The sequence below is a fragment of the Macrotis lagotis genome, chromosome 8, assembly GCF_037893015.1.
Source record: "Macrotis lagotis isolate mMagLag1 chromosome 8, bilby.v1.9.chrom.fasta, whole genome shotgun sequence".
Taxonomy (NCBI): domain Eukaryota; kingdom Metazoa; phylum Chordata; class Mammalia; order Peramelemorphia; family Peramelidae; genus Macrotis; species Macrotis lagotis.
In genome coordinates, this window is record NC_133665.1 from 180,889,516 (window position 1) to 180,916,442 (window position 26,927).

Genomic DNA, 26,927 nt, shown 5'->3' on the forward strand with positions numbered 1-26,927 from the left:
AGGGGCACTTGGGCTTTCATTCCATCTCATTTTTAACTCCCACTTTGAAGTTTTGGAGAAATTGAGGGGAACCTGTGCCGCCACCCAGTGGTGGTCTAAGACATGTCCAACCCATGGTCTTACCCACGGAAAGTCCATCCCTGATAGCTTCTTAAGGGGTGATGCTGTTCACCTTAATGTGCTCTCTGGAAGCTGATATTTGAACCAATCCTTCTTGTTAAGTGTTCTCTCTGAAGGACTGCAAGGCCTGCCAGGACTGTGATAAACCTGGTACCCTCCAAAGTCAGTGCCCTGGAGCAAAGTCCCAAAAGCCTTGTCCTACTTAGGGTTCTGAGTATAGAGTGGAACACTACTGACTCTTTCTTCCTGAATTGCTCTTATCAGTAAGACCATGAGAATGATAATAAGACATTCACTTGCTCCATTAAATTAATTCTATTGAGATACAAAGAATAAGCATCATTATCCCCATTTTAAATATGAGGAAGCCAAAGGCCTAAAGAGGTGGAATTATCTCCCTACACACTGACACAGTAAGAATCTGATGTGGGGTTGAACCTGGTTCTCCCAACTCCAAATTTTCCCACCCTTTCCATCACCAAATTTCCTGTGTGGCCATCGGCGAGTCCTTGAACCTCCCAGGGTCTCAGTTTCCTTATCTGTACAAGGAAAGCATCAGACCATATGGCCTCTGAGGTCCCCCTAGCCTTAGAAGCAGGGAGGACTTGGTGGCTAAAAGACTTGAGCTGGGATCCTGCCTCAGATACTCAGTGGATTTGGGAGTTTAACCCAGCCTATTGACAAGTGGTTTTCTATTTGAACTAATCCTTGCTAACTCATGCTAAGCTTGATTGTTTCTATCTTATGAAGGAAGTCAAGACTGCCAAGGGCTTTGTTAAAAGGAAAATTCTTTGTCTGAATTTTCACCTTGATTAATGAGGCAAAACTCAGAATAGAAAGAATTTATTAAAAGTAGCCACATGCTGATGGAGCTTATCTCTGGGGATCAGCATTGACTTCAAGATGGAGCCAGGTTTGTATTGATAACTTTTGTAATGAGATAAAGACAATCTGGAGAGGCCCATGTCAGTAAAAGAGACTGGGCCATTATTGCATCTCAGTTCCTCCCCAAGGGTGGAGGGCTGTGCCAATTTCCAGGTCAAAACAGGGAGGAGGTGACTTATGTCTGATTGATAGTAGATAATAACTTCAGATTGAGTGATACCTCCACCCAGCAATGATTGACAAGCATGTCTGGGAATGATGGATCATAGAATCAGCATAACTTGCTTTTTTTTTTCCTTGAAATTTTATTTTGTTTTTCCATTTAGTTGCTGTGGTAGTTTTTCAGCATTCATCTATTTACAAATTTATGGGTTAGACATTTTTCTATTATTCCCCCTTCCCTCCCCCCACCAGGTAGCGAACAGTCCATTAGTGTTTAACAAATATTCATATTTGTCATTTTGTATAGGAGGAGCTAGGAAGTAAAAAGCAAAAGCTTTAAAAATATGAATCTAGTATGCATTCAAATTCTGTAGATTTTTTTAATCTGGCTGTGATGGCATGATCCACAGCAGGTCTCTCAGGGTTTTCCTTGATCTCTTCTGCTGAGAAAAGCTGATCATCGTAGTTGATCATCTCACAGTGTTGTTGTGAAGGTGTACAAAGTTCTCTTGGTTCTGCTCTCTTTGCTCAGCATGCTTTCCATGCTTCTCCAGTTTGACCATTCAGGACTTCTTATAGAAAAATAGAGCTCCATACCATTCATATACCATAACTTGTTCAGCCATTCCCCATGGGCATCCCCACGATTTCCAATTCTTTGTCACTATAAAAAGCGTTGCCATAAATACTTTTAAACAAATGAGACTTCTCTCGGTTTTTTATGATGCCTTCTGAATATAGGCCTGGTATTGGTATTGCTAGGTCAAAGGGTAGGAGCAGTTTTATTCAGTATAACTTTCAAAGCCCTGTTGGTCTGGGGGTGTCTAAATAAGACTTCTAGCCCTTCTTTGTGGCCTGGACTCCTGAGGCAGACAGTCCCTTAAATACAAGAAATAATTAGAGGATATAGAAAAATATAGACAAAATAAACACATGATATAACATTGGAAAGCAATCATGTTGGAATACAATTACCAAAATATTCTAAAAAAAATACCCAAATCCCTAGACCACCATTAAGATCCCTGAAATCTGAAGGGTGTCTTCCTGACTGAAAGTCTAGTATTCAATTTAATTCAGCACCTGGCTGCTCCTAGAGTTAGAAAGGACCCTAGGCCATCCATTCACCGTTCTCTTTACCTCCGGTTCCTCATCTGTAAAATGGGGATAATGTCAGGGTCAAATGGAAATGGTTATATCTGCTTTACTCACCTCCTGTGCTGCTCGTCTCATCTCCAATCCATTCTCCACTTGGCTGCCAAAATGATCTTCTTAAACCACAGGGATGACTGTGTCTGCCCCACCACCCTCTTCAGTCAACTCCAGTGACTTCTTATCTATCTATCCATCTTTCTAGCCATATAGGCCAATCTATCCATCCATCTGTTTGTCTATCTAGCTATCATCTATTCTTTCTGTCTATCTATCCTACCTATCTTGTCTGTTTATCTATCTATCCTGTGTCATCCATCTATTTATCTATCTATCATGTCCATGTCCATACATAGATTATTATGTATATATTATATTATTATATATATTATATATTACATATGTGTGTATGGCATTCAAGACTCTTTCTGCTCTGCCCCCTCCTGCCTCTTCCATCTTTTTCCATTTTACTTACCCTATATACTCTGTGATTCAGTGATTTCACATGAGCTAACAAACTGCTGCAGGGCAAGACAAGGTTCTTTTGCCTTTCATTTTGCCTGCTATACAGTAGGAGCTTAATAAGCGCTTGTTGACTAAATGCCATTAAAGAGCTAGTTAAATGCCAACAATGACTGGCTTACTAGCGGCATGACCTTAGGCAACTCTCATGACCTTTGGTTGCCTCACGTCTTCCCCTGCCAATGGGGCAATAGTAACTGGCATCTGCTTCCCGGGATGGGTCAAATCATCCTCTAGTTGTCCAAGCCCTTGCCTGGCTCAGAGTAGACCTGCCTAAACGCTTGTTCCTGAACTTCCCTGTTGTCATGGCCTGGGTCCCCCAACCTCACATGTCTCTTAGAATGGCAGCTTCTTGGGTGTGTTTCCTCCTCATTTCTGCTGTTTAATGAACCAGGACTGGGAATCTGAAGGGCATTTGAGTGTTTGTTCATTGATCAATGGCTTGACGTTGCCACCCCTATCCTAGTGTCAGGGAAGGGCAGTGGAGGCAGAGAAGTGTCTGGGTTCTCTCGGGACTCAGTCCAGAAAGGAAAGAGAGACACACCCCTGGCCAGGGAGCTGGGAGCAAGAGGAGACTGATCTTTGACTGTGGGCCAAGAAGTGGCCCTGGGGAACCCGTCAGTCCGTTCTTCCAGGACCTACAAACCTCCCTCACCCTTTAAGCTCCCTTTTCAGGAGGGCAGGAAGTGACTTGCTCCCCACCCTTGTGCCCATTGATGGGAAAGAGGTGATAGGAGGGGACTTTTGGGGCCTCATAGCTTTGTTCATAACTCCAGGACTGAGTTAATAGCTTGAGTGAAGCACTTGCAGAAAATAGGTCAACATCTCCCGAAGTCACTTATTTCTACTCTGGCTTTTTGCCCTTGGCCCATCTTGAGGCAGTTGAGGTCTAGGAGCCCGGGCATGGGTGTTCTCATGTCAATAGTTTGGGCACAGTTAAGGGGCATCCACTATTCTCTTGGGGATGCTTGTCCATTTTAGGGTTCAAAGGAACCAAGAATAGACTTAATAACACAGGCATCTGGGTAGCCCAGCAGATAGGGTGTTGGATTTAGAGTCAGGATCAGAGATCAAATCCTGCCTCAGACACTTTCGTTAGCTATGTGATCCTGATCCTCTGTTATCAAAATGGAGATAATGGATTGTGGTGAGGGTGAAATGAGATAGAATTTGTAAAATGCTTTATGTAACTATAAGTGGTTATTTTTAATTATTCTAGGCCACTGACAGAGTCTCAGTTCCTGAGGCTTTCCATTTTTTATACATTCATAGATTTAGGTTTTGAAGGGACTTCCAGGGTCATCTGGTCCTCATTTCGGGGGACAAATGCCATAAAATTATCTTTAAATACTGTTATTGGAAGAAGAGATATTGGACCTGGAAAAAGCTCACCAGGAACGTGGCCCTGTGTGTGTATCATACAGTAGCATCCTTTTAAAATCTTAATTAAAAAAAATTAAAATAGACTTCCCCTCTTATCTCCCCTCATTAAAACAATGACTATAACTGTACCTAATTTATATTCATTTATCTGTGGACTTGGTTAGGCATTTTTCTTCTTTTAAAATTGATTTGAAATGTTCTTTGCTTTTTTTAATTTTGAGTTCCAGATTCTCTCCTTCTCCTACTGAGGTTAACAATATATCAATTATACATGTGAAATTATGCAAAATATATTCTATATTAACTATATTGCTGAAAAAAGGCAAAAAGAGTGAGAAAATTGTACTTTAATTTTCACACAGAGTTCAGATAGCATTTTTTGACTGAGTCCTTTGGAATTATCTTAGATCATTGTATTGAACAGAAGCAACTGGAAGGTGCAGTGGATGGAGCACTGACCATGAAGTTAGGAAGACCTGAGTTCAAATGTGCTCTCAGCCATTTGACACTACCTGAGTAACCCCATGGGCAAGAATGCAGTTGCCTCACATCCAGGGCCATCTCCAGTCATCCTGATCCCTATCTGGCCAGTGGACCCAGATGACTCTGGAGGAGAAAGTGAGGCTGGGGACTTAGCACAGCCCCTCTCACTCAAATCCAATTCTTTGCTTGTCATGGCATCACCTCCCCTGAAGTAGTCTTCTTTCAGAGTGTAGGACAAACAGTAGCATTGTTTGTTGATCATCATCGCAACATTGCTGTTACTATCTGATTTTTGGTTTCTTCTCACTTTTCTTTGTTCATTTTTTTTTGAAAACGCCGCTCTCATCACTTCTTATAGCACAAAGTACTCCATCACAATCCTGTGCTATGAACAACCTATTCAGCCGTCCCCAGATCGATCAGCATGCCCTCCATTTCCAATGCTTCTGTAGTCATCTTTTCAAGCCCCTTTCTTGTCCCCTGCCCCCCCTTCTCTGCTGGCATTCTATCCTGTATAGGAGGGGAGAGCAACTTTGAGTTTAGACCAACTAGTTCTCTGTCCCAACTCCCTGGGCCCCAACCTTCAAGCCAAGTAAAAAAAGCGCCTACTATGAGGCTGCATTGTACTAAGCATTGGAGATACTAAGCCAAGGCTTACTCTAGAGGAGAAAACTTTGCCATCTTCTCCATTCCTCCCATGGACCCAAGAAAATGACAAGTCCTGCCTCCTTCTGTGCTGCCCTGCCTTTAGATCATTACTACAAAGCGGCCTTTCTCTTCATCTTTCTCAAGTCTCAGTTCAGTCTCAATGACAACCAAATTGGTCCAGAAAGTTTGAGGAGGAGGAGGAGGAGGAGGAGGGAGAGAGAAAGAGAGAGAGAGAGAGAGAGAGAGAGAACACGCAGATAGATGGATTGACAGGACAGATAGTAGATAGGATAAAAAGACAGGATAGATAGATAAGAGAGAGACACAGAGACACACACACAGACAGAGAGAGAATGGGAGAGGGACAGATTACACACACACACACACACACACACACACACAAACACAGAGTATTTTAGGATGCGCTCTAAACAACTAAAGCTAGGTGCCTTCTCAGGGGTAGATCTCAGGTGTGTCTATTTTCCACTTTCAAGTCAATTTGATAAACTTCTGGTAACTATTTGCTGTTTCCTGAGCTTTGTCCTTCTGAGCAGGGACCAAAGATGAGATTTTTCTCCTTTTGCAAGTAATCTCCTTGAGGGCAGGGCTTTTTTTGCCTTTTGCTTTTCTTTGGATTCCAGCCTCCAAGGGAGGCCTGTCTGTGAAGGGGGCCGGAAGATTGTTGTCTGAGGCTCTCTTTGGCCTCTGGGACAAAAATCTAAGCTCTTATAAAGCTTCAGCGAAACTGGCTTTACTCCCCCTCTGACCCTGGGACTCATCCAGCCTCAGACTCCTACTGGCTGTATGAACCTGGATGAGTCACTTACCTTTGGTTGATCTCACTTTCTCCATCTGTAAAATGGGACTAATCATCATGCCTACCTTAAGAGGGCTGATACAAGAATCTCATGAGATATTTGGAAAGCACCATGCATCTGTTCCCTGCTTCCTGCCTTCATGGCCTCCCCAGCCACCCTATTCCCTGTTCCTGGCATTTATTTTTTTTGTTGCCTCCCCCTTGCAGAGTCTTTCTCCTCCTCAAAGACCAGCTCCAGTCCACCTGCTCCATGAAGCCTTTCTTGATCACCTCCAACCCTTCCGGGTCAAGTTACCTTCTTTTTAACTACTTTTTAAAACATTTGCATTCATTCTCTTTAGATTGTTTTGTTTTGTTTTGGGTTTTTTTGTAAGGCAACGGGGTTAAGTGGCTTGCCCAAGGCCACACAGCTAGGTAATTATTAGGTGTCTGAGGTCAGATTTGAACTCAGGTCCTCCTGACTCCAGAACTGGTGCTCTATTCACTACACCACCTATAGCTGCCCCGTCTTTAGATTGATGTTGTATGTATCTTATATGTCTTTGCCTCCTCTATTAGGGCAACTTGGTGGTACCATAGTAGATAGAAAACTGAGTCTGGAATCTGGAAAATTTGAGTTCAAATTCAGCCTCAGACCTTTACTAGCTGTATGAGCCTGGGCAACTTACTTAACCTGTTTGACTGAGTTTCTTCATCTGTCACATGAGCTAGAGAATGAAAAGGTTAGCCAGTCCAGTATCTCTGCCAAGAAAATGACCCCAAATGAAGTCAACAACCAAAATGACAAGGAGAAGGATAACAGTCTCCCAGTGTCTGAGGCTGGATCTGAATGCGTGAAGATGTTTTCCAAATCTCTATCCAGTGCATCACTTAGCTTTTTACTTGATTGGACTGATTGATTCCAGACAGAGGGAGCATTTGAGGTGGATTTTAAAGGCTAGAAGTTGGCTTAAAAAATAAATCAATGCTTGACAAGAATAGACATAAGGAAGAGAAAGAAGCACTCCACCAGGGGCCATGATAGCTTGGGACATAGATAAACGGGAGCTGCTCACTCCCCTCCCAGCTTCTGTTTTGTTTCTCCTTTCTCTGCCAAAGAGAAAGCGTTTTGAACTGGCAAAAAGCAAAGACAAATGATTAGGAAGGCCTTGACATTCAAAAGAACCAGCTAATACATTACTCAAATACAATGGCCTAGGCAGTATTTCACACCCATAATCTTTTCTCTCTTCAAAGAAGGGAGGGAGGTACATTTTCATACTTCTTCCTTAGGGATGGTGGATTTTTTCTATATAGAAACTTTTTGCCAGTGTTTGCAGCCTTTGGCCAATGGATATCATAGTTGGATAAACCCTGTCTACAATCTGGGGGAACAAATATATATATATATTTTTTTGCCAAAGAGAAAGGCTCATTTCTTGCATGGAACTCCCCTTTTCTGTCCCCCTTTCAGTCACACACAGACAATAATGGATCCTGATGGTTTCTGAGATCACTGAGTTCAGCCAGTGACATTCTTTACCTGAGGATAGTTTTGCCCCAGATCACCAGAATGGTAGGACACTACCCTCTGGTGGTGACTGTCTGCTCCCTTGTGGTTTCTCATATTCTGTCCACCTGGACCAGTCTTCTAAGTCACAGCTAACCTCAAGAACTACGATAGGGGTGGCCCCCATCACATCCCCGACCAAACCATCTTTTGTGCCTCTAGGTCTATGTCACCCCTCCCAGATGAGAATATTTCTTGTTATTACTCTGAATGAAATTTCTTTTAAACTTCTTTTACTTTTAGAGGGAATGGATTTCAAGTTCAATGATGGAGGAGAGGACTAGCCCAAGATCACGCAGTCAGCTTGGGGCAGAGCCATAGGAAAAGCTTCCTCCTCTTTCCACTACACAGAGGTCTTTACATCCAATGGCTTAGAAAGAGAGACATCAGAAGTAATTACCATCACTGGGTTGACCAATTCAGTCAATATTTTAGTAACATAGTTCAGGACATCAATGATTTAGGGTGCCTCCCTTCACCAACCTCAATAGCAACCTTCTTCCCTTAGTAGAAAGTTTTAAGAGTTGCTGTGGCTACCATATCTCACAGTTGTTGGTTGATCTTCATCTCATCTGATGATGATGATGATGTTCTCCCAATCTAACTGGCCTAACTCTCATAGGAGTTAGAGTGTGAAAAGTCTTTAGGGGTCACTCGGCTAAACTCCCTCATTTGACAGATGAGGAAACAGCCTTCAAGAAATGATTGACTCAAGGTCACTCTGGTTGAGAGGGGCGCAAATGGAATGTGATGCCTGTGCCAGTCCAAACCAGTGCTCATCCCCTCACAATAACTTTAATGTTAAACAAATATTTACCTTGGCCCTAAAATGTATCAGGTGATGTTGAGGTCTCTGCCCCTGAAGCACCCAGTCTAGGAAGGGAGCTAGATGGCATGCTTTTCAAGCTTTAGCCAGGCTGCTCCCCTAGAAATGGAAACCAGGCCACGGGCAGCTGCATTGGGTCAAGCCCTGGGGGTTCCTTTTGGGCAGTGACAATCCCAGACGAGCATGAAAGAGGCCCGCTCTGGCATCACCCTATTAAGGAAATACTGAGAGCTAGGAGCAGATGGAAGAAGGGGAGGGGGAAGAAAGGGTGGGAGGCCCGAGCAGCTGCAGGCCTGCCGGAGATGGCAGCTCACTGCTTTGTAACAAAAACACGGCCGTCATCCTTGTTTTGGAAGCTCCTGCACCTGGGCCAGCCATAAACCCAGCTGCAGGGATTGGGTACCCAGATGCCAGAGCAATTGTCTGATATGCGAAGTGGGTTTGGGAAGCAGAGAGTATGACTGAGATCTCAAGAGGCAGTATGACTTGGATAGAGCAGGGGACTTGGGTTCGAATTCCGCATTTGCCATTAGCTGCATTGTCTAGTTGTTGGGGCAGCTAAGGGGTACCATGGATGGAGCAATGGGGGGAGTTCAAATCCAGCTTCAGATACTTTTTAGCTGGGTGACCCTGGGCAAATCATTTACCCCCTTTTTCCTCAGTTTCCTCATCTGTAAAGTGTGCTGGAAGAGGAAATGGCAAACCAGTATCTTTTCCAGCAAAACCCCAGATGAGGTCGGGAAGAGTAGGACATGACAGAAATGACTGGACCAAGGCAACAATAGCATCATGCAGCTGATCCCATCATGTTTGTCTCCTCATCTATGTAATGAGGTCTTTGGACTCAAGGACCTCCAGAGTTATTTCCTGCATTGAAATGATGACCCCAAAGCTTGGCATTCTCTAGGGACTGATTCATTAAGTCCCTTTAACCAAACCTCTGGCTTCCTTCCAAGACTCAGGAGTAAGACTCACCTCAAGTTGAGTATAAGCTGTGAGGGTAGAGTCTGGGCCATTTTGGTCCTGGTATCCTGGCACCATAGACAGGACACTGACCCATCAGACAGAGGACATGGGTTCAAATACTGTTTTAAGTGAATATTTACATCATGTTTTCTTATTCAAGTTGCTCAGTGATAGGGGAGGTGGCTGGCCTGAAATCATACAATCAGTGTCTTCAGTAACTAGATAAGGGAGCTGGATTAGATGGTCTGAAGGATTCTAGAAAGTTTTGTGATTCTATGAAATAATCATTAAATTGAATTGAATAATCATTAAAGCTGGTTCTGAGTTATCCAGTTACTCTCTAAAATGGGGTTCTTAACCTAGAATCTATGAATTAAAATTAGTTAATGACTATGTTTCATAACAATTGACTTTCTTGATTATCATCTTTAATCTTATGAATTTTAAAACATTCCTTTGAGATTGGGTCACCAAGCTCTGGGAAACCAGAGACCTTACTCTAAAGTTTCCCAAGAAATAACTTCTTTTCCTAATTAAGTTGGGGTTGTTTCTAAATGAACTCTTTGGCTAATGGAAAGTGCTGTATGGCTCCTACTGAGTCTTAAGATGAATAGCATTCTTTATCATAAGCCCTTCAGAGTTCTCTTAGGTCACTGCATTGCTAAGAAAAGGTAGGTCATCCACAGCTGATCCCGCACTATTGATGGCACTTAATACCTCCAACCCACATTTCTCCTATCAATAGTGAGGTAGGACATTTAAAAAAATTAAATAGATTTCATTGATAACCTTATCTGAAAATTGTTCATATCTCTCGATCATTTATCAATTGGGGAATTCTTTCTTTAAAATGATAAAGGTAGTACTGGTGAGAGAAGGAAAAAAAGAGGAAGCTCCTTGAGGGCAGGGGCAGTTTCTGATTTCCTGGTTTTGCATCCCCAGTGCCTACCTAGAATGGATTGTGAGCAGGGGGTCTACTCAAGCATCTTTCCTAGTTCCCTAGTACTATCCCTGATTGCCCTCCTTCTGTCCATCACTCTGAGTTCTGGGGTAGTGAATGGGGGTATGTGGGAAGAAGAGCTGCTGAGGGGGAAAGGTAGGAGACTATGCTTCTGCAGGGGATTGTAGAATTAGGGATGTGGAGAAGGATGACTCTATTTACCAAGGAAATAGCTGCCCCTCAAACTGCTCTCCTATCTTGTATTATTATTGAAATACCCCAAAACATTTGCATTAATATTTAATAGAATCACAAATCACAAATCTAAAACTATCAGAGATCCTTGAGCCTTCTAGTCCCCTCCCCCTCATCTTACTAGGGAGGACCCTGAGGCCCAGGAGCAGTTGAATGACTTCCCCAAGACCACAATACCAAAGGCAGGATTTGAACCTGGGTCCTCTGTCAGCAAGTCATTACCCTTCCCACTTTGACATCCAACCCCCAGTGCAGCCTCTGTTTGATGACTGAAAAGGAGTGAGTTTGTAGGATTTATTTTGTTTTAAGCAGTGCAGTGGGAGTTTCCTGGGGTTTTCTTCCTCCCTTCTGGTTTTAGGGCTGCCAAGGACCTTGAGAAACTGTTGAGTCCAATCTTCTCAGTTTTTACACACACACACACACACACACACACACACACGTGTGTGTGTGTGTGTGTTTACAGAGAAACGAGTATAGATAGGTGTTTTTAGAGATGCAGTTTTATATAAACACAACATATATGTGGAGAATATTAATAAGTAAGAAAGAGAGAGAAGCAGGGAATGAGAGAGAGAGAGAGAGAGAGAGAGAGAGAGAGCGAGCGAGAGCGCAAGCCGGGGGAGAAGCAGCTGGGTCTGGGCAGCTGAGAGGACTGTACCCCGACCCCCTGGCGCCATGGCACCAGGCTCAGGCCCCGGGACAAGGGGAGCCTCCGTGGGCCCATGTGGAGGACCCACTTTCCAGCCTGGGGCCCTGAAGCTGCTTTGGCCCAGGTTGAAGGGTGAGCGCCACCTGCCGGTCATTCGGTCTCATGAAAGAATTACAAGATGAAGGGCTGGCTGTGCCAGTGATCAGAATGAAAATGGCTTTATTGGCATCACAGAAGTTGGAGTCCGGGCTGTGACCCATGTGTGACCCAGCTGTTTGTCTCTGGGCATATCGCTAACCTCTCTGTGCCCCAGACAACCCCAAGACTTAGGTTCTAGAGAGTAGTCACTCTGTCTGGGCAGAAGGCCCCACTCTGCTGAAATCCCAAGTTGGGACCAGATCAAAGTCAGGAAAACAGCTGTTGGTTTTAAAACTACTTCACTTAATTTCTTAAACTTAGAGACTCCTAGATATTGGCTATATCAGTAACATACTTAAAAGAACTGAGTTCAAATCCTGCTGCTGCTGCATACTCCCTGTGAGACCACTGGTAAAATGGACTAAGGACAGCTGAGATTCCCTCCAGTTTTAAATCTTTGACTCACTGACCCAAGGCTGAAAGACCCTTCTCCTGCTTTGTAGACGGAACATTGATGAAGTATTTCTTTTGTCCTTATGCTCTATTTTTTTTTTTTTTTTTTACAATTCAATTCAATTTGATAACAAAAATGTTTGTCCTGCCTTCTGGAAGAAGACCACAACATCAGGGAGGTGATGCTATGATTGGTGGGGGGGGTCTGTGCTAAGTCACTGGCCTCACTTTGTCCTCCAGACCCCTCTGGGTCAGCAGTCGTCAGATAATGAATCAGAATGACTGGAGATGACCCTGGATGCGAGGCAGTCAGGGTTAAGTGACTTGTCCAAGGTCACAGCTAGTAGTAAGTGGCAAGTATCTGAGACTGGATGAGAATGCCCATCCTCCTGACTCTGAGGCCTTTACTCTATCCACTGTGCCACCTTATTAAGTGCTCAATGCTAGAGATTGAAAAATCCCCTTACCTTCCGGGAGCTTCTACTCTACAGGGAAAACAGCATACTGACTGATAAGGAAATGGAAATGTGTGCAAAATAAGTTGGGCTTTGCAATTTCCCGGGCCAGGAATGTCTTCCTGCCTCCCATTTTATCCCTTTCCTCCTTGAGGGCTCAGCTCAGGAGCGGCAGATAAGGTCCAAAACACTCACAACCTGGGGAGGTCTGAGGTTTTCCTGCAGAAGGTGACTCAAGTTGAACCTTAAAAGGAATTAGGGGAGGGCAGCTAGATGGAGCAGTGGATACAGCACCAGCCCTGGAGTCAGGAGGGCCTGAGTTCAAATCCGACCTCACACCTAATAATGACCTAGCTGTGTGGCCTTGGGCAGGCCACTTAACCCCATTGCCTTGTAAAAAAAAGAATTGGGGTTTCTGAGGGACAAAGAGGGGCAGGGTTAAAGACTCAGGTGACAAAGACAAGGAAATGGGAGATAGAACATTGTATATACATGGAGGAGAGTTTGGTTAAAATGTAGCCTCAGGAATGGAAATCAAACTGGAGAGCTAGGGGGTTTAAATTGTCTCCTAAAGGCAAGTAGGTGCAGTTAGGTGATGTAGCAGAGTACCAAAAATCAGGGAGATTTGAGTTCAAATCCAGCTTCAGACACTCACTGTGTGTCCTGGGTAAGCCAGTGAACCCTGTTTGTTTCAGTTTTCTCATCTGTAAAATGAGCTGGAGAAGAAAATGGCAAGCCATTCTAATATCTCTGATCCAAAAACTGCACAAAGGGGGTCACAAAGAGACAACCATAGCCCCCCCAGACCCCCAAACAACTGAACAGCAACAATCCTTCTTGAGAGGGACCGGAGCCTTTTTTTTGCAGGGTAGCAATAATAAAGTGAAGCCTGTATTATTTTGGTAGCTGTGTGGGGGAGGGTCTGGGTGGAGAGAGCCAGGAAGCAGGGAGGATCAGGAGACCATAGACTATCCAAGTGGAGGGGATGGGGGTCTGGCTTGGAATATCCCCTTGAGAGTGAAGAGAAGGGGGTGGATATGGAGGTGGCTGAGTCAGTAAGAGCTGGGATCTGATGGGACAAGGAGGCCAAGGGAGAGGGAAAAGTCTGGTTGACTGAGGTTGTACACCTGGGACATGGAAGACTGAATCCAGCCCTGGACAGAGATGGGGAATTGGGAAGATGGTTTAGCTGGCAGTCAAGATGATGGCTCCAACTGGGAGTTTGCAAAATATGTTTTTTTTAAACAAGCTGTTCTCTCCTACATATTGTTTTTGCTGTGATTTGTCTTTAAGGATACTCTACTTCCAAATTTAAGGCCCTTTCCCCTGGGAATTATATACTTTGGAATCTGTCAGCAGAGGCCAAAAAGCCTGTATTTGAATTCTTGAAAGAAAGGTTGCTGTTATCTCCAGTTTCTCCTCTCTGTGTCTTGTCTGCACAAAGCTGTTTGTAGGTGGTCTCCCCCTCAGACTGGGAGCTCCTTGAAGGCGAAGACCTTTCTTTGTGCCTCCATCACTTAGCAAAATGCCTAGCATCCTAGGCTCTTGACAGATGTCAGATGGAAGAGAAGTGACCTTCTTCTGTTTGGACCCCATTAGCAGAATGAGGAAGTGTCAAAGAAGCCAATTTAGATTTGAAATAAAGAAAAAGACCAAACCATGAGAGCTGTCCCAAAGTGGAAAGTGCTGAAGGGGGGATGGGGTAGTGAGCTCACCAGCCATCACTGGACATTATTCAAACAGAGATCTGTCACCCATTTGGTTGGGAGATCAGAGCACATGTGGTTAGTTCAGGTTCTGCTTGGCTCTGACATCTTGAGTTCTTTTTATGCCAATCACTCAGCCCAACCCTCACATCCACCATCACCCCGCAGATGGTCATCTGGCCTCTACACGAAGACCTCTGATGAAGGAGGATCATGTCAAGTGATGGACAACCTTCTCTACTTTTGGAGAGCTCTAGTGGGCAGGAAACCTTTCCTTTCATGGGGATTAAGTCTGCCTGTCTCCAACTCTAGCAGCTCTTGGCCTCTAGGGCCAAGCAAAACAAGGCTATGGACAGAACCGATGCTTGTCTGTTGTATAAAGAATATTATTGTCAGACTAATACTGGTGTTCTTAGTGGGATTCATTCCTGGTGAGTGTGAATTCAGTGTTATTCATTGTGAGAGGCAGGGTGGTCCAGTGGTTGGAAGGGCTGGGTTCAAATCCTGCCTCTAGCACATAATAGGTGTGTGATGCTGGGCAAGTCAACCTCATTGTACTCTATGTTACACCCTAAGATGATACATTGCAGAGCAGGTTTTGACCAACATTGGTAGATGCAATATCTTCATCTGAGAGATTCCTGTGCCAACTCAAATCAAATATCCAGGTATTTTGTCCCATCTTGGTACCATCTTCTTAGGACCTCATGTTTGTTATGACTTAGTCCTCTATTTAATCCATCAATAAAGAAATATCGAGCATCTAGAATGTGCCAGATACTGTGGTAAGCTCTGGGATACCAAGGCAAAAAAACCCCAAAAAACGAATGGTTCCTGCCCTCAAGGAGCTTCCATTCTATCAGGAAGACAATATGCCCATAAATAAGTTTATATAAACTAAATATGAGATCACAGTTTTGGAGATGGCTTCTCATTTTAGGTGGTCAGGGTTGGTGTATTTGTTTGCAATTCTATTTGGGGCAAGTGGTGGAGAGAGCCTAGGAGACCTGGATTTGAATCCTGGCTCTTTTCCTAACTAAATACATCACTTTCATTCTCTGGGACTTGATTTCTCCATTTGTAAAGTAAAGGAGTGGGACTTGATGGGTTCACAGTCCCCTTCCTGGGCCATGATTTTCGATAGTTTCAATTGCAAGCAGATATATGGGGACATTGGGACAGAGAAGGAGGAAGGATGATAAAGATATAAGCTTGGTAAATGACTATGTGTAGACACACATGTAAACAAACATAGAAATGAAATACAATGCAAGAGTTTGATTGTACATGTGTGATACATGTGTGTAGCTATACACATCCATATGAGCTGCAAATGCATGTCACATGTGCATTTATATGTGTGTCCATTACATAAGTAAACAAACAAATGGAAATGAAACATAGGACAATAATCTTATGTGTGTTCATCTACACACCAGCATGTATGTATAGACGCGTGTATATTCATGGCATGTATGTACACAAACATATTCACATATATTATCCAGCTTTTATAATGAGGTAACTAATTGTGTAGTGGATAGTGCTGGAGTGAAAACAGGAAGACCCATCTTTCTGAGTTCAAATTCAGCCCTATACACTTACTTGTGTGACCCTGGGCAAGTCACTTCATATGTGTGACATATTTTTGCTTGCCTCAGTTTCCTAATCTGTCAAATAAGCTGGAGAAGGAAATGACAAACCATTCCAGTATCTCTGCCAAGAAAACTCCAAATGGGGTCACGAAGGCATGACTGAATTGAATTGTATTACTTTGAGTCAGGCCCTGTTCTAAAATTAGAGGTAAAAATGCAAAAGTTAAGGCAGCCCTTGCCCTAACAGAGCTTCTATTCTAATGAGAGAAACAACAAACCTAGGGCTGGGGGGTCATCAAGGACCACTTTGGCCTGAAGCATGGCAGGCATACTGAGTGAGTCCCTAGGGAGACAGATGGATACCTCCAGGAGCAGAGTCTGGTCCTGGAGTGGTCCTGGCAGGGGTGGGAGAAGTAGGGGTTGGGGGTTTGAAGGACAGGGCTGGCCAGGAAGGAATGACATCAAGCTTGGCCGAGTCTTTCATGATGTAGTTCTCTGGGAGAGACAGTCACCACTAGGGAGAATGAGACCCCCCAGGGCAGAAGTCTTTTCAAGGTTTGACTGAGGCAGTGGGAGGGGAGATTGTGGTGAATGATGCTTCAGTTTCCTTGGGTGTCTCCTGAAAATGTCTTATTTTTATCCGACACCAATATAACTGGCTAAACTTGCTTTATAATTCTTTACATGAAAATAAATTTATTTCAACACATAAAATACCGTTGCTTCTCTGTTACTTCCTCTAAATCTCAACAGAGTCTGGGTTCAAATTCTACCCTCATCACGTGTTACCTGTGATCTAGAACTAGAAGGTACCCTAAAGGTCATCCCTCAATTTAAAGATGTAGGAACTGAAACTCAGGGAGGTAGTGACTTGGCGGGTTCTAGGGAAAGTCACTTTCTCTCCCGGGCTCACTTTTCTCATATGCAAGTTGAGGCAACTGAGATCCAGGGGCCTTCCATGCATCAGCATTTTTTGTTCATTTGTCCTCATTCCTTCTTCCTCCTGGATCACTGGAGTTCTGCCTTTTTCAAACTTTCAAAACCATTTTCCCCAATAGCTTTGTATTTCTGGTTTGATTAGCCTGATATTTTATTCTTTTATGTGAGGAGTGGGGAACCTTTTTTCTGCCAAGGGTCATTTTGATATTTATAATATCATTTGTCAGCTATATTTGATCAACCATTTAATTAATTCACCCCTAGAAAGCTATTAGATTTATTGAATTTTGAGTCCTGCCTGTGGTTGCCTTGGCAACACCAGACCACTATGACCCATGGGCAGGAGATTCTCCTCTCTTGATTTACATCAATGTAGCTGGATTTCTTTCGTCATTTTCTTGCTATTAGACTCTTAGGTTGTTCTTTGCTTTTGCAATTAGAAAACTGCTATAAAATTTTTGAAGAGTCCCTTTAATGTAAAGGTTGGCTAACATATAACAATTTCAAGGAATATTAAGGATGGCATAATTATTGGTCTGTTCCCTGGGCAGCCATCTATTTGGATTTAGGTTGGCTTGCTCTTCTCACATGTATCAAGCGTTTAATTGTGTTTCTCCTTTTTTCCAGTTGCAAATGAAGCAGGAGACAAAGCTGCCAGACCCCTTGCTCGCTTCTCTCGTAAGTATACTCTAACAGCTATCATTACCTTTTTACTGGGAATATCTCCTTGGCATGGGGAGAGGGGACAACTTCTTCCTGGGGCCATACAAAGACAACCACCCTTGCATATTATGTGTTGAAGTCTTCCTTTGACTTATGAATCTGTGGGCATCTTGGGAAAAAGTGAACCTGTGAAGAGGCTCAAAAACAGGGTTGTGATTGGTGGAAGTTGCAAGGAGACATGATTGGACTGTTTCCCCATGACCTAATCCCTATGGAAGATCAGACCAGGGCTTTTGATTTGCTTCACTTTCAAGGATACCTAGCAATGGCTTTTTAGGGAATGGCCAAATCAACAGCAATGCCAAAATGTGTCTGATCAACAAATTCAGGGCTACTTACCAAGGCTATTTTCTGTCTGATGACCTGAAATGTTTTGTGGACATTACCTTTTGTGTTCCTTATAATGTCATGAGTAGGTTTGAAGGATCTCCAAGTTTACACTGGAAAGAAAACAGGAAAGGAGAGAATAAAGTAGAAGTAAGCATAGCTCCCTTAAATTTTGATGCCCTTGGACAAGGACCCAGCCACTTCACTTTGGTTGGTTAATGTCTGCCATTCTTTACCCATATGATTCTTGAGTCATTTTCCCTTCTGCTTTCTTCTGTGATGGTCTTTCCTTTTGCCACTCCATGTGAGAAGTCAATGACCTTGGTACAATTGGACTAAAGGATAATAAAGCAGTATGATATAGTAGAAAAATTCTGGTTCTGGAACCAGAGGATCTAGGTATACATTAATTCTAATTTCCTACCTGTGTGACCTTGGACAAGTCACTGAACTTCTCTGGGCTTCATATTCCTTATCTGTAAAAGGACAGGGTTGGACTAGATGGTCTCTAAAATCTCTCCCAGATCAATAGATCTATAGATGGTATATGACCCTTCTCCTTACATAAGAGTAAGGAACCAATGGAGTAAGTCATTTGATGCTTTCTAGGTCAGACTGCCTATTCATTGAGATGTGCCCCAATAGTTCCTCCTGAATGAATGAAGAAAACAGAATTTGTTGATTTGCATCCTATACAGTTGAGTTTTCTTGGAAAACATACTGGAGTGGTTTGCCAGATGAGGAAAGGGTTCAATGACTTGTCAAGGGCCACAAAGCCAGTAATGTCTGAATCTAGATTTGAACTGAGGAAAAGGAGTCTTCCCTACTTCAGGCCCAGTGCTCTATCCACTGCAGTGCCACCTAGCTGCTGCCTGCTTCTAGACTCAGGAGAACGAGGTCTAGGGCACATTCCCATCTGACATGCAGGGTCTAGAACATCAAGTTGGAAATAAGATGAGAGTTCTCATCTCACTTCGTCATTGTTTCACCGAGAAAATGCTTCACGTTTGCTTCATGTGTTGTGGAGAATTAGGGGAAGGCTCTCATCAGTTTTGGAGGAACTTCAGGGTGAACCTCTAGCACGGCTTGGAGGCACCCAGGACATCCAAGTGGATGAGATTGCAGACCTTTTGGATAACTCAGTTTTAACTTTCAAGACTTTCCAGTAGACTGTGTCAAAGGGCTTATTCTAACATGTGCCTGCCTCCCTCTCTCTCTCTCTCTCTCTCTCTCTCTCTCTCTCCTTCTTTCTCTTTTTGGGCCTCATCATTTTTGGATTGCTTTCCCTGCAACTATTTTTATCTAGATTTGAAGAAAATGCATGATAACCAGGGAGATTTAATCACTTCAAATTTTAAAAATTGTGTAATGAAGCCCTTGCTACCCACATGCGACATTATTCATTGGCCTCCCACCTGGAATCATTATTTCCAAAATGAGTCTTGCATCTCCCAGTTCAGAGGCGATGACGAATATACTCAGAGCCCCATCCACGTTTCCATTCCCAGCTCGGTGTGCAGGCAGAGGAAGGAGATGAAGCCTCCACTCAGCTGAGCTCTCTACTCTGTTATGAGAGAGCTAGACCCAGACCTCAGCCCCAAACCACTGCCATCCACTTTAATTCCACCAACTGGGTTAGACTCTGGGCATATGGATCAAAACAAAAGCAGCCCTGCCCTTGAGGTACTCATATTCTATTTGGGAGAAACAATATGTTTACAAGACAAGTCAATTCAAGTAAAGGGTGCCCCCCAAAGTCTTAGTGCCATTTTAAGCTATTGAGACTTAAATGGCACTAAGGTCTATATAGAATAAATACAAATGGCCTTTGACCATTCCTTTCCATCTGTGATCCAATGATCAGTGCTTCCCTCAGTACTTCTACCTTTGTGACTGGGGATGAGTCCCACTTCACCTTGTTGGTTCTCAGTTTCTTCATCTGTAAAATGAGAGGATTAGACTAGAGGATTCCTGAGATACCCTTCCAGCTCTGATTTATGAGGCTAAAATATCCCTTGGAAGATGGGTTCCTGTATATTGTTAGGAAGTTCACCACTTAGTTCAGAGCAAACTCTGACAGATGCTTGCAAATTCTCTTGGCTGTTTGAAAGGAAAACACTGAAAATGGATAGAAAATGAATGAGGTTGACTGTGAAAGTAAAGCTAAAAAAAGGAACAAGGAGCAAACTAAAAGTTGGGTAGAGGGGAGAAGGGAGGGAGGGAGAAAGCAACTTTGGAAGTCTGTTCCCTGAGTTGGAATGGTATCTAGCTCTTAGTACAATGACTGGTGCAGAGCAAGGGCTTCAGAATGCTATATCATTCATTTATTCATCTAGCTATTCATTCACTGACTCATCCATTCATCATCTATACCTATCCATTCATCCATCCATCCATCCATTCATCATCTACCTATCCATTCATTCATCCATCCATCCACCCATTCATCCATTCATTCATTAATTCATTCATTCACATTTATCTCCATTTATTCATCCATCCATTCTTCTGTCCATTCATTCACTTATTTATCTATCCACCCATCCACCTTTCCATTCTTTCATTTATGTATCTTTCCATTTATTCATTCATCCATCATTCCATCCATTCATTTGATGACAAGCTAACTCCTAGAAATTATCAATAACACTGAGACCTAGATAAGGACAGAGAGAATTTCTTTAATAAAGGGAGTACTCTTAGTGTAACTTTTCTTCTTGGAGCTTTTCTCAGTGGGGCATTGGTGCTGGGGGAAATACAGTGGGAGTCTTACTTCTGTAACCTCAATAGACCTCAGTTTCCCTCTATGTAAAATGAAGGGGTAGAGTATATGACCTCTTAACTGCCTTCCAGATTACATCTGTGAATGTAACTAGACTTGGAGACTATTTTTTTTCTTAAGTCCTTCTAGGCTGTTGGGATGAATGATACTGCAGAAGATGTGGGTTCAAATCCTTATTTTGTTGCTTACAATCTGCTTTGGACCAGTTAATTATCTTTTTGAGTCTCAGTTTCTGCATCTCTAGAGTCAGGAGACTGGACTGGAAGTCTGCTGAGCCCCCTTCCAGCTCTGGAGCTGTTGCTAGGTGATGAATTTTGCAGCTAGGTCTCTGCACTTGGAATTAGAGCCTCGAGTGTAGCCTCTGATTGTTACTATGGGGTAGCTGGGTAGTGCTGTGGTGGAGTACAGGATGGAGCCAGGAAGATTTGAGTTAAAATCTGGCCTCAGACACTTCCCAGCTGCAGGACATTTGACAAGTCACTTCACCCTGTTTGCCTCAGTTTCCTCATCTATAAAATGAGCTGAGGAAGGAAAGGGCAAACCACTCCAGTATCTTTTTCAAGTAAACCCCAGATGGGGTCAGAAAGAGACCAACATGACTAAAATGACTAAATAAGTTGCCAAGTTTGTATGGGCATCATAACAACACCCCTACATGGTTGGTGCCACGAAATGAGTGCACATATATAAAGTGCTTGGCAAACATTAAGTTGCTTTTAAGATTATCTTTGGACAGCTTCATTTTGCACACCAAGAGATTAAAGTCACCCATGTAGTCAGTGGTAGGGGGAGCATTTAAATCCGATTTCTTTCCACCATACCTCACTGCTTTTCCTTTGGAGATTCAGCAGAAGCTACAATAACATAAAACAACAAAACCAGATTTTTTTAGAGACTGGGATGGGACAGGGGCAGGATTGCCCATTCTGGACCTGTTTCCTTCACCTAGAGAACATCCCATGAGGAAATGCCTATTGACGCCTATTGGTCACCGTTTTGTAATTTAAAATCTGAGAGATTTGGGGGTGGGGGGGAGGAGGGGGCCTGAGAACTGCTATTGTAGGGAAAGTTTCAGGTCAGCCACACTTCTTTCCTCTCCTGACTCCACTCATGACTCTCCCAATTTTCTCTGCCTTGCCCTAACCTTACCCAAGCACTCATTTTTTTTCAGTTCCTTTTTGACTTGTTGCCTTTTATCCTCCATTAGAATGTAAGAGTCTTGAGGTCAGACCTGCCTTTCTTTTGTATTTGTAGCACCGGTGCTTAGTGCCTTTTCTAGACCTCCCTCATTTTCCTCATCCTCTCCATCAATCAGCAAACTCTCCTTTTCAGTTTATGTTATCTGACTGTATTGTCATGCCCATTTTTGTCTCAGTTAACTACCGACATTTTAGCCTGTTAAGATTCATTTTATATCCCAACATTACTGATCAATCAGCTAGTCCTCTCCACTTTGAGTCACCTACACACTGGATGAAGCTGTTCTCTATTCTTTTATTCAAGTCATTCAAACAGCATAGGCACAGATCCCTGGGGTACTACCCTGGAGACCTCTCATGTCAACACAAATCCAATTATGATCATTGGCTATTCAACCATCTCCTGATCTCTTGTCTTGTTTACTTCTCCATTAAAAAATGAGCAAAAAAAGCATCTCCCCCCCAAAATCCTCAAGTAGATGAGAAAAATAATTTATAATCCTTTCATTTTTCAAGGATCTTGAAAGTCAGCCCCTCAAAGCTTTCAAAATTCTGTTCCTCCAGTCTGAATTTCATCATTGCATTCTTGGTCTGGTCTTGCTCTTCTCACTGTTTTCCTTGGTGACATTTCTGCTTCATGTAGCCTGTCAAAGATGGAGGTGTTAGTCCAAATTCCATTGTAACTAATGAGGAGCAGATGTTATTAGAGAAATGCTGACAGATTGGTGACTTTTCCTCTCTCTGTTTTTTTCCCCTTCTAGTTTCTTCTCTTTGCAGTGATCTAGTGTAGTAAGGCCTTTCTTACACCGGGCTTTCTGTAGACTTCCTTTTTTTTTACCTTAACAACTCTTGGTTACTTAGTGAAGCAACACTGTCTTCCTTTGTTAACATTTGGAAAATGAGTTTATGTTTAAAACCAGGGCTGCCCTTGCCTGTCGTCCCTCACTGTCAAGTAGGGAGAGCCAGTGTTAGCTGGCCAAAGTGGTTTCTGGCTTCTTTTGGTCTCCTCGTTGGGGTAAATACATTAGTTCAGTTTCCTGACAATGGCTTAATTAGAGTGTGTGTAGATGGTCTAAAAATGATGTGATTTTTGTTCTCTGAAGCTGCCTTTCCCTTTTAAAAATAGATTTTTATTAATATCTTTTGCTTTTATATTTCCTACATTTGCCTCTAATTCTTTCTCCCCTCACTTCCAGTCAACCCTTATGACAAAGTTTTCTCTTTTTTTAAGAAAGAGAGAAAAACCAATGAACACATTTTTAAGAAATCCAACATTAGTGATAAGTTAGCATTTATTTAGCATTTTAAGGTTTGTGAAATACTTTACAAATATCTCATTTGGTCCTTACAACATTGGGAGGTAGGTGTTATCATCTTAATTTTGTAGATAAAGAAACTGAAGCAATGGAAGTTAAGTGATTCACCCATGGTCACAAGCATCTGATTCTTGTCTATTGTACCAATCAGTTGCCATTTTATAAGCAAAGTTTTGTGCCCATGAAGTCCCTATACAGCCCCCTTCCAACTGCTATTAAGGAATCTTTTCTTTAGGGTTAAGCTTGGCCTTTATAATTTCTCATCATGTAGTTGTTCTTCCCAGAAAATTTTAGTCATTCTGTAAATTGTTTTTCTGGCTCTGCTTCTTTCTCTGAATTCCTCCACATCAGTCCTTTCTTGTATGAAATCTTATTCATCATAGCGCAGTCAGATCCCATTACATTCATGAACCACAACTTATTGAACCATTTCCCAATCAACAGGCATTCTCTTTGACTCCTAGTGACCACAGAAGTGTTACTTAGCAAAGCTATCATGGCTATATATCATGGCCTATACTGTGGGGTCTGGGGGAAACCCTTACAAATGTGAATAATTGTGGTCAGTGTCCCAATAACATAACTTGCAATGGCAGAGAGAATTTATTTAGGAAGCTATCCCAAGGCCAATAAAACTCAAGATTTCATTCAAAAAAGAGGTAGCATTGATTCCTATCAACTTTTTTGTCCAGTGCTTTGCTCCATTACAAACATTTGTTGGGTCATCCAGTTATAGTTTCAAACTTCACGCATCTTCATTGAAGACATCAATATTGACTGGTGCCTGTTTTGTCTTTCTGCTTGAAAGTTTTTGGTCCATTTTCTTTGGATGAGGTCCTTGGGGAGGCAAAGTATCCAGGAAGGGGTCTGATACAAGTCATCACATGCTTGGATTGTGAGCAAAAGAATAGTTCCAGGACCACCATTTGAGAACTCTTTGTGGTTGTTGGAGAATAATATTAGATTTTAGAGCTGGAAGGCCTCTCCCCTATCACTTATCTGGCAGGAGGTGGGTATCAGGCTTCCTCACTGATCCTCTGGTCCCCTGCTTTAAAAATCATGCTATCTTCTGAAAGAAGAGCAACCCCCTCATAATAAATAACTTTGAAGGGAAAAAGAGTGCAGTTTCATAGAGTGCCCATCAAGGTGTAATGCTGCCACATGCCCACCAGGTGGCAGAAACAGCCTGTCTGCCAGCAGCGCCCTCTCATCAGGAGAAGCCTCTGGCCCAGCCAGTCTACTTAAAGTGAGGGACTCGGGTTCCCTAAATGGGGCTTGTTTTGAGTTTTCTCATACGTCTTACTTGATCCCTACAGTTCCCTTGGCCTAAAGGCTCCAATTTGGAAGTTATCATGGTTCCTGCTATGATTAGGAGCTATATTAGCTAATTAATTGGATTCAATCAATAATCAATATAAATTTAATTGATATTAAATCAAATCATTATTAAATATCATGTAATTTTCATGTAATATAAATGTAATTACACATGCTATATAGTTTTATTGCATATGGCAATTTATATTATATAATATATCATTATATAATGTTATAACATAATTATTAGATTATAGTATTAGATTATAACGTGAGATTTTATTATAGATTAATTATGAGATTCTAACACTTATATTTCATAGATAATACATGTATTGTAAACAATATTTTATCATTCCTTTTGTTGGGAGCATTGTCAGAGGAATGAAAAAATTTATTAAGCAGTGAAGAAATAATAATATAGCGGGGTAGCTAGGTGGTGCAGTGGATAGAGCATTGGCCCTGGAGGACCTGAGTTCAAATTTGGCTTCAGACACTTAATAATTACCTAACTGTGTGACCTTGGACAAGTCACTTAATCCCATTGCCTTACAAAAACCAAAAAAGAAAAAAGAAATAATAAAACAAAGCACCAAAAATCTATTTAGTTTCCTGTTTCAATTTTGTGGCCTTATTCCTCCTCCAAACTTCCAGTATTTTGGACCTATGATCCAACAATAAAACTCAAATTAGACATGTAGGTTTGTCTTGGTCAATTTCCAGGTAGGTGAAAAAATGGGTTATTCCTGGACCCAAGGTAGAAGTATGTGAGTGCATAGTGCATGAGTGTGTGTGTGTGTGTGTGTGTGTGTGTGTGTCTGTCTGTGTGTCTGTGCGTGTGTGCTAGCAATCCTATGGGATGCTCCTGGCAGCTGACTAGTGGTACCCCAATTGATAGGTCAACAAGATTTTATTAAATGACTGCAATGTGCAAGTCACTGGAAACAAGGACAAAATGAGACAATTTCTGTCCCAGGATATTATGCCTTATTTATTTATTTTTTTTTTTAGTTTTTTACAAGGCAAATGGGGTTAAGTGGCTTGCCCAAGGCCACACAGCTAGGTCATTATTAAGTGTCTGAGGCTGGATTTGAACTCAGGGACTCCTGACTCCAGGGCCAGTGCTTTATCCACTGCACCAACTAGCCGCCCCTAATCTTATGCCTTATTGAGTGAGGCACACTCATGTACATGTGTACAACGTATGTAAAATAAGTGCAAATCAGTTTATTTGGAGGGCCCCAGCAGCGGATGGCATCAGAAAAAGCTTCTGTGGGAGGAAGCACTTTGAGGTGACCTTTGGAGGAAAGGAAGATTCTAAGATGAGGGAGTGAGGGGAGAGGGCATTCTAGAATGGAGGACATCTCTGCCAAGCCACGGAGAGCTCTGGTAGGTGAGGAAGGGGGCCTGAGGCTAGTTGCTTTGTACCCCAGCATGTGTATCACCCAGGGCTGATGAATAAAAAGACTGGAAAAGTAAGTTGAAGTCAGCATGGGGAGGAGGGCTTTGAATGTCAAATTCAGAAGTTCACATATAATCTTAGGTATAATAGAGAGGGGAAGGGAATAAACATTCATAGAATGCCTACCATGTGCCAGATACTTTACAAATATGATTTCACTTGACCTTCACAACAACCCTGTGAGACAGGTGCTGTCAGATTCGTTTTGATAGCTTAGGCAACCCAAGCAGAAGTCAAACGGCCCATCCAGGGACAAACAAATGTTTGAAGCTGACTTGAACTCAGGTTTTCTGGACTCTAGGCCAAGGGTTCTTTCCATAGTGGTGCCAGCTGCCTCCTGCTGAGCAGCCAGTAATGCGGAGGATGGTTTGGAAAGGAATTGCAGAATGCCAAAGGAGGCAATCACAATGGTGAAGGACCTTGACTTTGTGGGGAGACCCAGGGAACATGCTGACTGTCCTGTAGAAGAGGGATTGCATTGGTTTTGCCTGGCCTCAAGAAGGCAGAACCAGGAGTGATGGGGGTGGAGGGAGAAAGTAGCAAAAGCAGGGTTTCCTCACACTGAAGCTGCCCTTGAGAGGAACTGAGGAACCTATGGTGTGTGGCCCCTGAGGGCCAGTCTCCTCCAGTTCTGTGAGAATGAGGAAGGGGAATCAACTAGGTAGCTGGTGTAATAATCCTAGTTTGAGTGTGCATGTGTGTGGTGTGTATGTGTATAAGAGAGAGCTAGAGAGAGAAATCCAGAGAGAGAGAGAGCTAGAGAGAGAGAGAGAGAGAGAGAGAGAGAGAGAGAATCAGTTAAATTAGAATCTGGTTTTATTAATGGGGAAAACTTCCTTTGTTACTGCCCCAGCTCTACTGCTTCTTGCTTATGGAATCCTGGGCAGGTCTCTTCTCTTCTGCTTTCTCATCTGTGAAATGAGGGGGTTGACCAAGATGGCCTTGAGGGTCCCTTTCCACTTCTATCCTTGTGACTGTAGGAGATAAATCCTAGGGAGATCCTTAAGAGCCAGAGTGGTTCAGTGACTTTTTCCTTTTCACATAGCTATCCTGAAGGTTGGAGGAAGAACTTGAACCCTGGATCTCTTGACTCCAATACTAGCACTACAGGCTCTATTCCCAGACTTCAATTGCATAGATAGAGAAGTGACAGTGTGA

General features: G+C 42.8%; 1 protein-coding gene across 6 annotated transcripts in view; it reads left to right on the top strand.

The window, feature by feature from the left end:
- The window catches only part of PDE1C (phosphodiesterase 1C), a 436,829-nt gene that overhangs the window by 87,242 nt on the left and 322,660 nt on the right, over positions 1 to 26,927 (top strand). For all 6 annotated transcript variants that reach the window (XM_074198958.1, XM_074198957.1, XM_074198959.1 and 3 more), the window contains exon 2: positions 17,271 to 17,321. In XM_074198958.1, the coding sequence (XP_074055059.1) occupies positions 17,271 to 17,321 (51 nt within the window). The remainder of the gene's footprint in view (positions 1 to 17,270; positions 17,322 to 26,927) is intronic.